This window comes from Taudactylus pleione, unplaced genomic scaffold (genome assembly GCF_031769625.1).
Source record: "Taudactylus pleione unplaced genomic scaffold, aTauple2 ptg000055l, whole genome shotgun sequence".
Lineage (NCBI taxonomy): Eukaryota > Metazoa > Chordata > Amphibia > Anura > Myobatrachidae > Taudactylus > Taudactylus pleione.
In genome coordinates, this window is record NW_028284457.1 from 11606941 (window position 1) to 11623302 (window position 16362).

Below are 16362 nucleotides of genomic sequence, written 5' to 3' on the forward strand. Positions count from 1 at the left end.
TTAGATTCAATTCCACACAGAACTTGTAAAGACTTTCCTGATCCCCCTCCCAAATAAATAAACTATCATTGATAAAACGATACCATTTTAAAATCTTGTGCAAAAACTTGTTATTGGACCATATAAAATGCTCCTCCCACCATCCCATAAAAAGATTAGGATAAGCAGGGGCAAATCGAGTTCCCATTGCTTTACCCCTGTGTTGCTGATAGAATTTCTCATTATACCAGAAAAAATTGAACAATTGAACAATTTTTTCTGGTATAATGAGAAATTCTATCAGCAACACAGGGGTAAAGCAATGGGAACTCGATTTGCCCCTGCTTATGCTAATCTTTTTATGGGAGTATTTTATATGGTCCAATAACAAGTTTTTGTATGATTTTAAAATGGTATCGTTTTATCGATGATATTTTATTTATTTGGGGGGGATCAGGAAAGTCTCGACAAGTTCTGTGTGGAATTGAATCTAAATGCTTTTAATATTGAGTTAACTTTTAATTCTAGTAAGGAGGAAGTATGTTTTTTAGATTTTGTCATATATATATATATATATATATATAAGACAACATTTTAAACACCAAAAATTATTGTAAGCCCACTGATAGGAATTCCTACATCAGCATTGACAGTAATCATCACCCCCTATGGTTAAATAATATCCCTAAAGGGCAAATTAGATGGATCAGACAAAATTGTACCGATGTCCAGGTATTTAAAGAACAGGCGGGAGTTCTTAAACAAAAATTCCTAGCAAAAGGATATAAAACCTCAGATATTGACCCCGCAATAGAAGAAATTACTATTGTCAACAGGGATGATCTGCTAATTACTAAAGATAAGACCAAGGAAGAAATTATTCTTCCCTTTATCACGACTTTTAATGGACAACACAAAAAAGTGGAGAAGATAATAAGAAAATATTGGCACCTCCTGGAAGAAGACCCTTTACTTAAGCCTGTCATTCCTAAAAATCCAAAATTTATTTATAGACGAGCTCCGAACTTAAAGCATAAGTTAGTAAAAGGAGCCATACCAAAGAAAAGAGAAGGGAGAATAAAAACTAAAGGATTTCATAGGTGTGGAGTATGTATTATGTGTAGAAACCATCAAAATCAACCAAGTAAAGTAGAACATTTTATTGCCAAATCAAGAAATTCAGAATATGTGATTCGAGATTTCATTACGTTCAATAATAAGAACTGTGTTTATCTATTAGAATGTAGTTGCGGCCTTCATTATGTAGGTCGCACATCTAGACCTTTAAGAGTCAGATGGGCCGAACACATTAGAAATATAAAAAAGGATACGAAAATCACTCACTTTCTAAACACTTTAAAGAATTTCACCAATGTTCCATCGCAGATTTGAAACTAGTTATAGGAATCAAACAAGTTGAGGGACATTGGAGGAAAAAAGATGTAGACACTTCATTGGCACAATCAGAAATGAAAACAATAGCACTTTAGCACCTAAGGGTTTGAATGTTGATTTTGAACTAAAATGGTTTCTATGAGGGTTTTAGGTCTTTTACAGTTTTTTTGTAGGTTTTTTTAGGATTATTTTATGAATTTTAATGTTATTTAATTTATTCATGTTATTTGTTTACATTCGATGTACTTTATTATGTCCACCTATTTATTATTTTATTCCTTTTATTGTTGTGATACATTGCTTTAATCGTAACTCATGCGTTCCACACCGAATGATGAAGGGATGTGACATGTTTTCCGGTCTTTCCTATATCTCCATATGATATTGGGAAACATGTGAGACCAACTTCCGGGATTAGGAAAGCGTTGCGTTCCACGCCTCTTAATCAGAGGTGTGCAGCACATTACCAGACTTCCGGTGGATCCCTGTGTCGTGGTAGGAGATGCGCGAGTGCGACTCCTGGACACGGGGTCATCATGCGTTTCACACCTCAAGATCAAATTTGCGTATTACACTTCCGAGTCTGAGCTAGATCTGCATATGAAATTAGAAGGTGCGCGAGCGCTACTTCTGAATGTGGGGATGTTCAGTAGCTGGCCATTTGAGCACATAGAGAGATTGATGTTCATTAAAGGCATTCCCGGATTACGATTTCTATAAAAAGGTAAACAGGAAGTGACGTCCCACTGCTAGAATATGCATTCCAGGAGGGAGACACTTTTACAATATGTATTATTTAATTATTGTCGACCTATTACAGTGATTCATTATATGTACATTTTGAGAAAGGATTATAATATGTTTTTTATTATCTAAATGTATGTAACCATTTTGCTCCTCCTCCTCTGTCTACCTATCAGAGGTATGTGAGGGGTATTTAAAGATCGTTTTAGCACCAACCAAACACACCTTGAAAAAGTCTCCAGAAGGGAGTTGAAACATGTTGGTGACAGAGACATAGCACCAGAGGACTTCCATCTTGGTGAGGAATACACACCTAAGAGCTGCCATTCCAGGTTCTTCCCGGGAAACTTTGGGACATATTGGCTCATATGCAAATAGGTGTGCATTATACACCGCCAACTCTGGTACGCTTTTTATATGTTGGTGAAGGATTTGTGTTTTAGATTTGTGATATTTCATGTGATTAAATTTTACTAGGCTATATTGCGATTCTTCTCTTCTTTTTTATGTGATCTACGAGGGATTCATCTGTTGGATTTGGTGTTGTTTAAAACTGAAGAAGGACTTTTCAATCCTCATTGAACTCACATAATTCTTATGAGACTATGGACCTCATTCAGAGTCGGTCGTTGCGGCTGCACGGTCGTAAGGGAAAAGGGGCCGGATATGCAAATGATGCACTCGCAAGTTGCATCCTTAAGATCGGATCGTTAGCTGGCCGACCAAGGGGAGGATGCGGCCGTAAGACAAAAAATACGCCCCCTTCTCGTACGCATTACACGTCATCTCCGGCCATATAAGGATTAATCGAGACCATCGGTAACCATCGGAACTGGTCGTAGAGCTTAAGGTTGACCATACTCTCTCTTAAGCACTACGATCAGGTCAGTGTACAAACCTCCCATGTCACGTGTGCCATGACACTACTTTGTTAATTATGCACTCCCATAAAATGCCGTTCGCATAATTAGGCATGCCTGCGTTCGGATCTCCACCCCCCCATTTTCAAGCATCTTCCCTTGTTACCACCCACAAACGCCTCATTCTGTCACTCAAACTACCGACCTGGCTGTGTTCATGGAGAGAGAAATTTCTGATCGTAGCAGCTAGTTTGCGCACGCGCATTGCAAACTTTACGCATGTGCAGTTTAGCGAACATCGGTGGCGTACGACCGTGCGGCCGCAACGACCGACTCTGAATGAGGTCCAATATCTTGCTTTATCTGGTCACGCTATCTTAGAAGGTTGCGCCTTTGTCCACATCTATATTTTTTTATTACTGTTTAGAAGTGTTGTATGACCACTTCAGTGGACTAAAGAGCAGCATCCACTTATTGAAGCTTAGGTTCCTACTTTGTTATTTTCAGATCTTGTGTAATTGGATTGAGCCCTCAGTGATTCAATTAAACAGAATTAATTTTTTTGCAATGGTGATAATAATAATGAGACAAGGAACAGTTTCTCTACATTTTGGGCCCAAGTCCAACAAAGAAAATTAGAATACAGGCATTAAATAGGATCTTTGATTAAGCGAAGAGAGAACACTTGGTTTATAAAATTCACAACTTTATTCCAAAACGTCCTCATCTTAACATATTCCCAAAAATTATGAGAAAAAAAAAATGCAATCTGTGTACCACATTTGGGACAATTGTCTATCTCATAAGTACCATGTGGGCTTGGGAAATGTATGGACGACTGAGTGGTCTTAAATGAACCTCCTATAAAGTCACAGAGTGGAGGTATTTTAAGGTGTAATTACAATGTTGCAACAAAGTATTTAGGAAATCAAGAGAGGAGATGTCAGCACACCACTTAGAGTAGGAACAGAGCCGTAAAGTATCCCACTGAGGTTTGATAAGATCAGAAAAAGTTAGTGCTAAGAAAGAACACCTGTAACATCTGTATGGGGGTCACTGTTTTACTTGGGGGCACTGTCGGACATTGTGACTGGATAAAATGTCTAATTTGCAAGAACATGTGAAAAATGTTTGTGGGGTAGTTGATACTTATCTCTTAATACAGAAAAGGACTGTAACATGCCCCCAGGAGGAAAAACATTGCAAATTGATGTAATCCCAGCTCATTTCCAAACATGGAAAGTAGCAATATCCAAACATCGGATTGCCCCAAAAAGTGTTAAACTGAGAATTAGTAGGGATCTGTTAATTTTTTTGTTTATATAAAACCAGGCTTTATAATCATGTCATGAAACAAAATATTAGAGCAAACCATGTCAGGTAAAAAAGAGCTGGGAGTTCGTAAAAGACCATTTAGGGAGTATGAATGGCACAGAGATTCTTCAAGCTTCCATTTAGTAAATACTGATCTTTGCATAAACTAATCTGAAATGTACCAGACGAAGGCAGCTTGAGTAAAAGCCTCAATGTAAGGGACACCAAAACACCCATCTGCTTTAGTCAATTTAAGTTTGGCATAAGCTATCCTTGGTTTTTTAGCAGCCCACAAAAATAAAAAAAATAGATTGTAAACAAGATGAGTACATTTTTGAAAGTCCTAATGGAAGCATTTGAAGTAAGTAAGAAAGTGTTGGGAAGGCTATGCTCTTAATGAAAATCACTCTACCTAATAAAGATAGTGGGAGAGATATCCAATTATTAAGTAATTTAGAAATAGAGGAAAGTACAGGTTTAAAATTTACACTATAAAGATCATTTAGTTTAGGGAGGATTAAAATCCATAAATATTTAAGAGAAGTGTGGGAGATGGGGAATGGAGAAAGGCCAAGATGGGAACAAAAAGAGGAAATTTCACCAGTAAGAGGCAATAATTCAGATTTAGTGAAATTAACCTCATAACCTGCAAATGAGCCAAATGGTCTATGATGGAGATTATCTCAGGGATTGAGGTACCCGGGTTTAAAATAAATAATAACATATCATCCATGAATAGAGCTAATTTAACCTCTAGTCAGTGGACTCAAATACCTGTAAAAGCTGATGAGTTGCATAAGGCAATTGCAACAAGCTCTAAGGCCAGTGCAAATAGCAGGGGGGATAGTGGGCAGCTCTGGCATGTTCCCGTATGTATAGAAAAAGAAGAGGATAAATAGCCATTTCCTACAATTTGGGAGGAGGATCCAGCATAAAGATCCGAGATTAAATCCTCCGGGACCCCAAACTGACACAAAGGGGTATATTTACTAAAATGCGGGTTTTTAGAAGTGGAAATTTTGCCCATAACAACCAATCAGATTCTACTTAACAATGATCTAGCACCTTATAGAAGATAATAGCTAAAATTTGATTGGTTGCTATGGGCAACATCTCCACTTCTAAAAACCAGCACAGTAAATATACCCCAAAGACTCAAACAGGTGATCCCATGTGACTAAATCAAAAGCCTTTTCAGTGTCTAGGGAAAGAACTACATTGGTATTGGGGGCCCCAGAGGATTCCTGCCATGGCATAACCGTAAGTACGTTCCTAATAACAACCACAGAGTTGTGACCCCAAATAAAACCAGACTGATGTATGGCAGAGGGGAGAATAATTAGTCTGTTTGACAACATCTTGTAATCGGTATTCAATAACAATATCAGCCTATGGGAACTGGGAGTTTCCAGGATAAAGCAAACATTTTAATAGCATTTGTACCTTTCTATGGAGAGGACAAAGGGTGATTTGTATTCCCCACCATTCCTATAACACAATATAAGCCCAATTGTTAATTGCCGCTTTGTGTGGTGACAAGATACAATTTATTGCCTCCATTTATCAAAAAAATATAATCGAGACAGCTGATTGTTACTTAGCTGCCCTAATGATGCTAGCCCATAGTAGTAAGAGTTTGCTTACTGCTTTGCAGGACTAGTCTCTACAGTTGTGCATGTGAGTGAGCAGGAATGCTGTATAGAACTGGCAGCCTAAAGTTGAGATCTCCAGATGACGCTTAGGTGTTTGGGTGTAACCCATAGAAATACTGTAGGCCTAACTGGTATATTCAGAATGCCATACACACACGTCTGCTGTAGGACATTCACACAAATGATTGCCATTGTTTGTTATCTGCGTGACACATGTCCATACTTGAAATACATTGAGGAACAGCCCATATAATACATTAATAAAATGTGCACATTTTTTTTAATTATGTGTTGTTCTTTTTTAAGAGATTTTTTGTGTCTCTTCTTGTTTTGTATATTCTGATGTTTATCATTTTAATCCCACTTAATGTGTTACTGGAAAGAGCACACACTTCTTAAATATCATGGTGTAGGGGTTCATGCGAACTCTTGCTGAAAATATATGATTGTACAGTACTTACAGTTAGAAAACTTTCCCTTGAGTATCCTGCAATATTCCCATATATTTCTGTAAGTTGTAAGTGTACATCTGACATGAGCGCTTACAGTACATTTTACATCTGAGAACAAAAAACGTTCTATTTTTGTTGGTTGAATCCTTCTGGACTAATGCCTAGAGGTTAGAGTCATAAACAACCACAGGTTTGTTATAGTGGTAATGGAGAACCTTTCTATAAAAAACATTTGAGGTCAAGAGCAATAGTGTTCCACTGTCTCTCTGCACTATTGTTATCTAACAAGCCATTTACATGAGCAAAACGCAGGATCCCTGCTGCTATATTTGTGTCTCAATTTACTTTTGTTACAGTATGCCAGAAGCATAAGTGTGGGGCTACATTTGTTGCTATTATGCATAAATAATATATTCTGTAGAGCTCCTGTAATTTTAAAATGAATACTGGGTCACCATGTAATGTGAAGGTTCTTCACATCATAAAATATTGGCCATACTCACTTTTAGCTTTCAAATTAGGTAAGAGCAGGTATCTAAAATTACTTTTTCATGTCCTGTTAATTTGATTTTTCTGGAGTTTACATAAAGGTAAATAAGTATTTCATTCTGATGAGGAAAAAGGTGATTGTCTTGAGAAAATTTCAAGCCACAGTCAAATGTTTTAATGATTTGTCCCTGGAATTGCCCCTGGTTTTTACTATTTACTTTCTGAAAAACAAATTACAGGAAACTGTGGGGAAAAAAATGGTGTGGGGCTCCCTTGTATTTCCAGTAGCCAGCTGGTAATGAGTAATGTCATAGCAGGGGACACACATCACTACAGTAGGTCCCCCTTGAAAAAGCATTATCCATCCTCAAACTGGTCACCCCAGCCTTAGGGTTCCTCAGAAAGTGAAGACCCCCAAAAGTGGTCCCCCCTCCCGAGGATTCCTCAGGGCTGGGATGAAACCAGAGGCTATTCCCTGCACCCAGTGGGTGAACATTAGTAATTAATATTGATCTTTACAGTAGGATGACAGGTCACAGCAAGCCTGCCCCGGCATATTGGCACTTGGAGAACAACAAATTCCTGGACAGTAAAGGCCTGGTGACACCTGTACCCCCACTGTAAATAAAGTATTTTAAAAAAAGACAGTACATGGTCACCGAATATGTTAACCCTTTATTATATACTCATGTGCACTCACACTACATACTTACCTTCTCCATAGAGCTGGTCAGTACTCTACACCAGGAAGACATCCAGAGGTCTTGGCAAAAAAGAAACCAAAATCCTGATCCCACAGACAAGCAATCACTGTATGTACATAGTTACATACAACACTGCCCGGAAAATAACAGGACCCATGAGGTTTCCTGCAACTTAGCACTGATTGGCTAAGAGTCAGACCTCTCTCTGACAATAAGTGTCCAGTTTCTATGGCAGCAAGAGAGAGAGAGGCCCATGTTATCCTAGAAAAGGGGACAGAACTTACAATCTCTTAATAAGACCAACACTCAATTTCCAAACTAGTCATGTGTCCACTTGCTTGTGTGGTCAAAAAGTTTGGTGCTTCAGATATGTTGTATGTATCTCCTCCCATGCTATGCTAAGGGAATCATAATTGTGGTACCCACACTCTGATTGTGATCAAAAGTCAAGTTACATGTTCCACAGACCATGTTGTTTTCCTATTACACAGTCCGTCTGGACTTGCCTATGTGGGTAAGACTATTTCTTCTGATACTGAGTAGCATGCAATACCGATGTACAGTACTTCAGCAATTATTTGCAACTGCTAATGCATGAAAATTTATTGAAACCCCTTTGCCGCATGTGTTACACAGAGTGTATGCACAAAAGTGCTTTTGCGATCAGGACAAATAGACATATGATGGAAAAGTGATGGGCGTTCCTGAGTGGTGACTGGGAGGTGGCTACTGGTGTATGCCAAAATGCTCCATTCAGTGGGCGTATTATGGGAGTATTACGGACATGTCATTGCAAGCGGCTGCGTTTACATTCAGCTGCAAGAATAAGAGACCATGGTCAGATGGAGAAACTGCCATAGGGCTGGTGCAATTTTCGATTGTGCGACAGATAGTGATGTATAAGGATGCACCATTCTGTATTACAGGGTGCACGGGTGCTAAAAGTGGATGTCTCAGTTCTTGTACTTGCGGTCACACAGATGTACATAAGGTTTCTATGCCATTTCCATAAACGCACAGACAGGCTGCTGTATGCGCTTTGTGTGCGACTCATAACCAGGCCCTTCGTGCTTTTAAATATAAAATATGTGAAACTACAGGTCCTTAATTAGAGCTTTGTTAACAACAGGGTCTTCTGATCTTCCAGTGACACGCCATTTTGCTGTTGTTGTTTCCTTTTGATGGTCCTTTAGATCATATTATAGGCCTCATTTACTAACGAGTTTTATCACCAAAATGAATGATAAATTTCTGTGTATGATAAATGGTTCTCCAGCCAATCAGCTCCCAACTGTTAGAAAAATGACAGTTGGAAGCTGATTGGCTGGAGCACCATTTATCATACGTTTTGGTGATAAAAGTCGTTAGTAAATGGGGGCCTAAATATTTTATATACAGTATACTGTTTTTTTAAAGAAACTGTAGTGGCAGTAGGTCTTACTTATTATGGTGTTCCCATATGAGTATATCTGAAAGATATATATATTTTATAATATACCTTTATCTAATTTGCTTGGGACATTTGCTATATTACCGCTAACGAGGAAAATTTCTTAATTTTGTTTTTCTCTGCAATATTATTTTGTATATCTGTTGCTTGGCAACAGTCTGGATCATTACCCACTTCCTGTGTTTGGAACACAGGATGTCACTAGTAAGTGTGGACTGAAAGATTGACAGTGTATAGATATAAAGTCAATTAGTCAACACCAGATATTCTACAAGCAATAGGTCAACAGGGTCGAATGGTCGACTTAAATAGTCAACATGGATTACAGCCGTAATAGTTGACATTGTCAAATGGTTGACACAGAAAAGGTTGACACATAATTTTTTTGCTATTTTAACCCTAATCCTCACCCTAACCGTAACCCTACGTGTGGTGCCTAACCCTAACCCTCCACCTAGTGCCTAACCTCAACCGTCCCCTTCTGCAGCCTAACCCTAAATCGACCTTTTGACCACATCAACCTAAATTCATGTCGACATTTTACTGTCGACAATTTGACTCTAAATTTGACCCTGACGATCAAAACATTGATCTATGTATGTATGATGGATTAAACTGTTATTTCCTTTCTGAAAGTCTGGTAAGTGTCTCTTTTATACTACAGGAATATAGCTAGTATGACTGGGACAAGAGCCCGCACAATTGGGATGAGCACCCCTGCAACTGCCACTACAATATTGTGAGTGCATTACACTGCTTGGATATATATATATATATATATATATATATATTGGACCTGGTGGATCATATTGGTCCATATGCTGGGTCACTTCAGTCTCTGCCCCTCCCTGCTCCACCCAGTCCCGCCTTCCTCTCTGTCAGGTACAGCACCCTCTCTGCTGTTCTGAACCCTGCCATTCTTTCCCAACCGACACCAACCCTTCCATATGGCTCCATCTCACTGAACCACCACCCCCCCCTGTTGCTTTGCCCACAGATTTCAAAACATACCTTGTTCTAGAGCCGTTGGGACACTCTCCGAGGCTTCCATTCCATTAGGGAGACAGAACAGACCTTACACAATTACTATGCAGACTAGGGTAGTGCAACCTGTGCTATGGCACCGCAATGCAGGGGGATGCTGTTTGAGCCTGTCCATTTTTCTGTTTATTATCATTATCACTTGTAGCTTCCTCTTTTTATATCCCCAGCATCTACTGGCCTCCCCTATCTATTCCCTGGCCCTTCCCCATGAGGACATGACCCTTTTTCAGGTGCAATATCTCTTGTCCCTATTTAAAAAAATGGGGGGGCGGAAATGCTCTCTCTGGTACAGGGCATCAAAAAGTCTAGTTACGGCTCTGTTATGGCTTATCTTAGGTTCTTAGGTAACAGCAACATAGACTCCTGCATTACAAATCTAAGGACAGCACAACTGTTTATAGATTTTTATGTATAGTATCTATTCAGTAAAGAAGATTGGGATTTCCACAGTTACTGTCCCCTTTCTAGGAATGCTTGAAAGTGCTCTTTATATAATGGTTAAAGAACATTTATTTTAAGGCAAGTAGTAAAATCAGATGGTATTATTTCCCTTTGAATTTGTGTATAAACTTTGAAATTGTTGAGTTATGTGGGGATATCCAAGTCTGTATCCAAAACTCCATCTATGATAGTGTAAATTTACAGTAGGTCAGTCGTCCAGGTGAAGTGCAGTAACAGGCAGGCACCAGGAACACTGATCTTGCTACCTGCAGTATATGGGAACACAGCATAAGGAATTTCTCAAAGTACTCCTTTCAACAGTTCCAGTAAAATATATTTGTGTATATTTTGCAATCTGACCTTGTAATGTTTATTTTTTTAAATGGTAACACCTCTTGTCCATAGAACTCTAAATGACTGTATTTCATATACTGTATTAGTGACATTATTTCAATGGGAATTTAATTGGCACTGTCAAGAGCTGAGCATTTTTTAAAAAAAATTAAGAGTATTGGTATGTAAGTAAAATATATTCTGCACTGCAACTCAAAATATAAGATCAAGAGTGAATTATGTGACATTGCAAATCAGATGTCATTTCTGTTGAAAATCATTTGAGCTTCTTTCACTATGCTCCATTAAGTGAAACAGGAACCAGCGACCACAAATGATGTACATTATTTAACATAATGCAAGACAACCAAACTGTCTTTAAAAATATACTTATAAAGTGTTGATCATCCGGGCAACCACAATCTACTTGGTAAATGTTTGTAAAGAGCAGCGGTACAAGTATGGCTCTATGGGGTGGTATGGCATACCATTAAGAAATTCATAGCTGACATGCTGTACACCCTACCACCTTACTACCATTGGGACACAGTTTGTTCCATTTTCATGTCTGACATGAAAATGGGACAAACTGTAGAGAGAGGAGGCAAGACCGGGACAGCAGCAATTGCTGTTGGGCGGCACAATACAGTTTTTTTATCTACAGATGCAGCCACATGACGTCATGATGTCATGCCACTGGACACTGAAGAGAGGAGCCGAACCGCCTGCGAATACCAAGCAGCAAGCAGCAGCAGGAGGAGGTAACTGTGGGCTGTGCTGGGATGGGATGAGGACACATGGGTCAGGGAGGGCTGGAGATGAATACACAGGCTGGCTGGGGAGACAGAGGATAATGGAGACCACCTGAGAGACATGGATGATGCTGAGAGACACAGGGGGAGGCTGATTGACACAAAGGGGGAGGATGACAGACACAGAGGGGAAGGCTAAGAGACACACAGGGGGAGGCTGAGAGACACACAGGGGGAGGCTGATTAACACAGAGGAGGAGGTTGAGACACACAGGGGGAAGCTGATTGACATAGAAGGGAAGGCTTATTGGCACACAGGGGGAGGCTGATGACACAGAGAGGGGCTGAGACACAGGAGGAGGCTAATTGACACAGACAGCAAGAGAATGAGAGGCAAAGTGGGAGGCTGATTGACATAGAGGGGGTGGCTGAAAGACACAGTGAGAAGCTGATTGACATAGAAGGGGAGGCTGAGAGACACAAGGAGAGGATGACTGGCACAGAGGGGGAGGCAGATTAAATTAGAGGGGAAGGCTGAGAGACACAGGGGGAGGCTGACTGACACAGAGGGGGAGGATGAGAGACACAGGGAGGTAGAGTGACACAGAGGGAAAGGCTTATTGTCACAGTGGTGGTGGCTGGGAGACACAGAGGGAGAGGCTGATTGACATAGAGGGGGAGTTTTAGAGACACATGGGGAGACTGAGAGACACAGGGGGATGCTGTTTGAAACAGAAGGAGAGGCTGAGAGACACAGGGGAGGCTGATTGACACAGAGGGGGAGGCTGAGAGGCACAAGCGGAGGCTGATTGACACAGAGGGAGAGGCTGAGAGACACAGTGGGAGGGTGATTGACACAGAGGGGGAGGCTGATTGTCACAGAGGTGGTGGCTGGTAGACACAGAGGGGGAGGCTGAGAGACACAGGGTGAAGCTGATTGACATAGAGGGGGAGGTTAAGAGACACATGAGGAGGCTGATTGACACTGAGGAGGAGGCTAATTGACACAGAGGGGGAGGTTTATTGTCACAGAGATGATGGCTGATTGACACAGAGGGGGGCTGAATGACACAGAGGTAAAGGTTGAGGCTGAGAGATACAGGGAGCAGGAGGCTGGAGTGACAGGGGGCAGGAGGCTGTAAAGACATGAGGCTGGAGTGATAGTGCAGGAGGCTGTCCATTACAGGAAGCTGTAAAGACAGGGGACAGGAGACTGGACAGACACAAGGAGCAGTAGGCTGGAGAAGATACAGGGGGCAGGAGGTAACACAGGGAGCACAAGTCTGGTTTAACTTCTGTTGTATGATGATGACATTGGTTATATTCCTACACGAACAAGCATATTTTCTGGACCATGTGATCTAAATGTATAGTGAATACAGACTGCAGACACTGTCTGCAGAGGGAGGATCAGTTTCTTCAGGGGTTTCACGTTACAGAGAAACCACTATATAGGTAAGGTGTATTTGGAATGCTCCCAGAATGATGAGAAATGGGGGGTCATTTCAAGTGGCCATGCCCCTCCTGACACATGGCCACCCCATTTTGTTGCATACAGTGCCACTAAGAATTTTTTTCTACTTGCAACACAGGTAAAGAGGGCTGGTACCTACATAAGAACACTGGTCTCACACCGGAGATCAGGACTGTTAGTGCTTTATAAACTCAGTTAATAAATAATAAATAAAATTACTGTCAAAATTACCACCTACTTTTTATACAGTACACGTACTTCTTATACCACTTTTATACCGAAGCTCCAAGTCTGACCCAGAGATTGGATTCCAAACCGGATCAGACCCGTAATTTAGCCGGCGCCGGCTAAGGATATTCCGGAGTTGTTGGTGTTCACACCGGAGCAGGGTCTGCAGTGACCCGGCACTTCTGGCGTGGAAGTGGATGCTTGGAGATGACGTCATCTCCAAGCGCCACTGAAGCCAGCCAATCGGATGGCATGCGGCGTGCTCAAGGTCATCGTGACCCGGATCACGCCGTTTATACTGCAGGGTTTCATGGGTCATTCCCTTGTTAAACCCTGCAAGTTACCTGGGTTGGATTGCCGGCTCACTCGACCCAGGAAACCAACCCTGTCCCCTTTTACACCAAGGAGCTACCCGGGTTAACACTGCAATAACCCGGGTTTTAGCTCTGGTGTAAAAGGGGTGTTAGAGACAACAGAATGAGATTTCCAATTTCCATAACAGAGAGATAATATAAGGGTCTATGATTAAATACTATGTCATAGCATTTTTAATAACAAACAATAGTAATGCATGTTCACAATATGGATTATTTGTGCCTTACATTTTATTTAATATGTTTACACCTAATCCAATTATTTTGCAAAGGATCTAAATCTTAGCAAAAGAATTTAATTTCGGATTGCACTAAATAAAGTCTGCTCTTGAATATGGCAGAGCAATTTGTAATGAAGTCTTGTAGCCTGAAAATATTAATTTTAGGATTTAACTTTCTATCATATAGGTAGACATGACTGTGTAACACAAAAGTCTTGTACAAGAAATATAACAGGAAAATATCTACTTACTTTCCTCGAGCTGTTTCAAAGCTGGGCTTCTGGCTGCTCTTATTGATGTAATTCTGTCTGGGAGAGCGGTTTGGTCCTTGCTGAACATCCTTCATTTGTTCAGGTGCCGATTTTGTGGTTCCAACTTGTTCATTACTGAACTTGCTAGTTTGTTCCTTGACAGCCACTGTGAGTGAAGGCGATTTTGTTGGCATTCTTATAATCTTTGAAAAGATTCTGAACTCTTTCCTTCTGGCATTTGGTAACACAAGAGAAGCCGTTGTTGGATTCTGTTGGGTTGTGTCTCCAAACTGAGTCAGTTGTATAGTGTCACTGCTTTTTGTTGTGGGTATATCAGCACTAATCTCAGAAAGAAGTTTCTTTACATTGGCATCCACTGGTTCTACCCATGATACCTCAGTAACATCCATTGAATCTCCTCTTGTATTGCCCCCATCAATATGTAGAAAAATTGCTGTTAGCATGAAGAACTTCATCCTTGTGATTAAGCAGATATCTTGTTATGTTCGTTTAGATCTATTATGTACATGTACTAATAATACTACAATTTGTTTTCACTCTGAAACTGCTATAGATTTGCATGTCAGTTATCATTAAGGCTAAAAAGGAAACAGGTTGCAACCTACCAGTAACAGATTGAGGAAGCACAATTTCCTGTTACTCTGAAATCCTCTGGACCCTTCACCCCTCTGAATGGAGCTGTATAGAAATTTATAGGAAAGATGACATGGGGAGGGAAACAATGCACTGACAGAAGAGAAAGTGGAACATAACTGGACTACGCACGATTAGCTGTCATAACAATAATACAGTATGTAAATAGAATCACATACTAGAGAACATCTGAGGTTTCAGCAAAGTCTATTTGTGAGATTTTGATCCAGCTGTTGTGTGGTTAAGTCCTGGCAGCTCCTGACACCTCAGGGTTGTTGTAAGTAGAAATATTTTAACAGTGTGTGAATAAATGGGTGCCAGGCATTTTTTATATTTTTTACATTTTCAACTTAATTGTGTATGTGTGGGTGAGGTTCGGAAAGTTCACAGATTTCCTGTAAGCCACAAGTGTTTGCAGGCAGCCAGGAGGTAGTTAGTATTTGAACTAGCTAACTAACAATGGCCCTCATTCAGAGCCGCTCGTAAGCGGCAGTACGCTCGTTCCGAGAGATATTTGCACATCTGCGCATGCGTACGGTTTTTAGTACGCATGCGCGAACCAGTCAGTGCGGCCAAAAATCGTTTGTTCGCTATATAGCGAGTGCCTGCTAATTTGAGAGACAGAATGAGGCGTATGTGGGTGGTAACAGGGGAAGGTGCTTGAAAAGGGGGAGTGGAGATCAGTACGCAGGCGTGCTTAAAGGTCAAAGCGGGCATTTTATGGGTGTGCATAATTAATACAGCAGCGTCATTCACCACGTCACTGGGTTATTTTATAGTCAGAACTGCTCGCAATATTGTGGTTGAAAAAACCAACCACAAGAATAGCGAGCAGTTCATACGCTGTTCGATGTACTCGATTAATCTAATAAATAGCGGACATGACGTATGATGCGAGCGGCCAGTGGGCGTTTTTATCAAATAAACGAGCGTATGTTTTGCTCGCTCGTTCAGACATGGAGGCGGCAACAGACCGCCAAGAGTGAACGGTTCATTTGAATAGCCACCCCCTTTTTATGAACGAGCGAGCGCTAATTGCGAGCGGCTCTGAATGAGGGCCAATATCCTCAGGACACTTCTGGGAATACGATCTTAGGCTGCTTGTCATGCAGTACAACCTGGTTCATTCAATGACCTCTGAATATAGGGTTAAATTAGATATTATTACCAGTGGCTTCTTTGTACAAAACAGGAGCAATCATTAAAAAGATGAAAAGCAGTATCCTGTATTATTTGCACCTCTATTTTCAGCACAGTGAAAGTTATAACCCTAACTCCTTGGGGTATATTTACTAAAGTGAGAGTTTTTAGAAATGGAGATGTTGCCCATAGCAACCAATCAGATTCTAGCTATTATCTTCTAGAAGGTGCTAGTTAAATGTTACGTAGAATTTGATTGGTTGCTATGTGCAACATTTCCATTTCTAAAAACCCGCACTTTAGTAAATATACCCCCTTGAGTTTAAAGTATCACTGTACTGGAAAGGGTTTGTTCAGCTGTATGGGAGCGTACAAATCATACTTGCTAACTCTCCCTCTTTGTCAGGGAGA

The 16362-nt window shown here is 40.6% G+C and overlaps 1 protein-coding gene across 2 annotated transcripts in view; it reads right to left on the bottom strand.

Annotated features, from left to right (window-relative positions):
• Window positions 1–14633, bottom strand: part of MMRN1 (multimerin 1) — a 160323-nt gene extending 145690 nt beyond the window's left edge. For both annotated transcript variants that reach the window (XM_088464474.1, XM_088464473.1), the window contains exon 1: window positions 14158–14633. In XM_088464474.1, the coding sequence (XP_088320600.1) occupies window positions 14158–14633 (476 nt within the window). The remainder of the gene's footprint in view (window positions 1–14157) is intronic.
• Between the last annotated feature and the right edge of the window lie 1729 nt (window positions 14634–16362).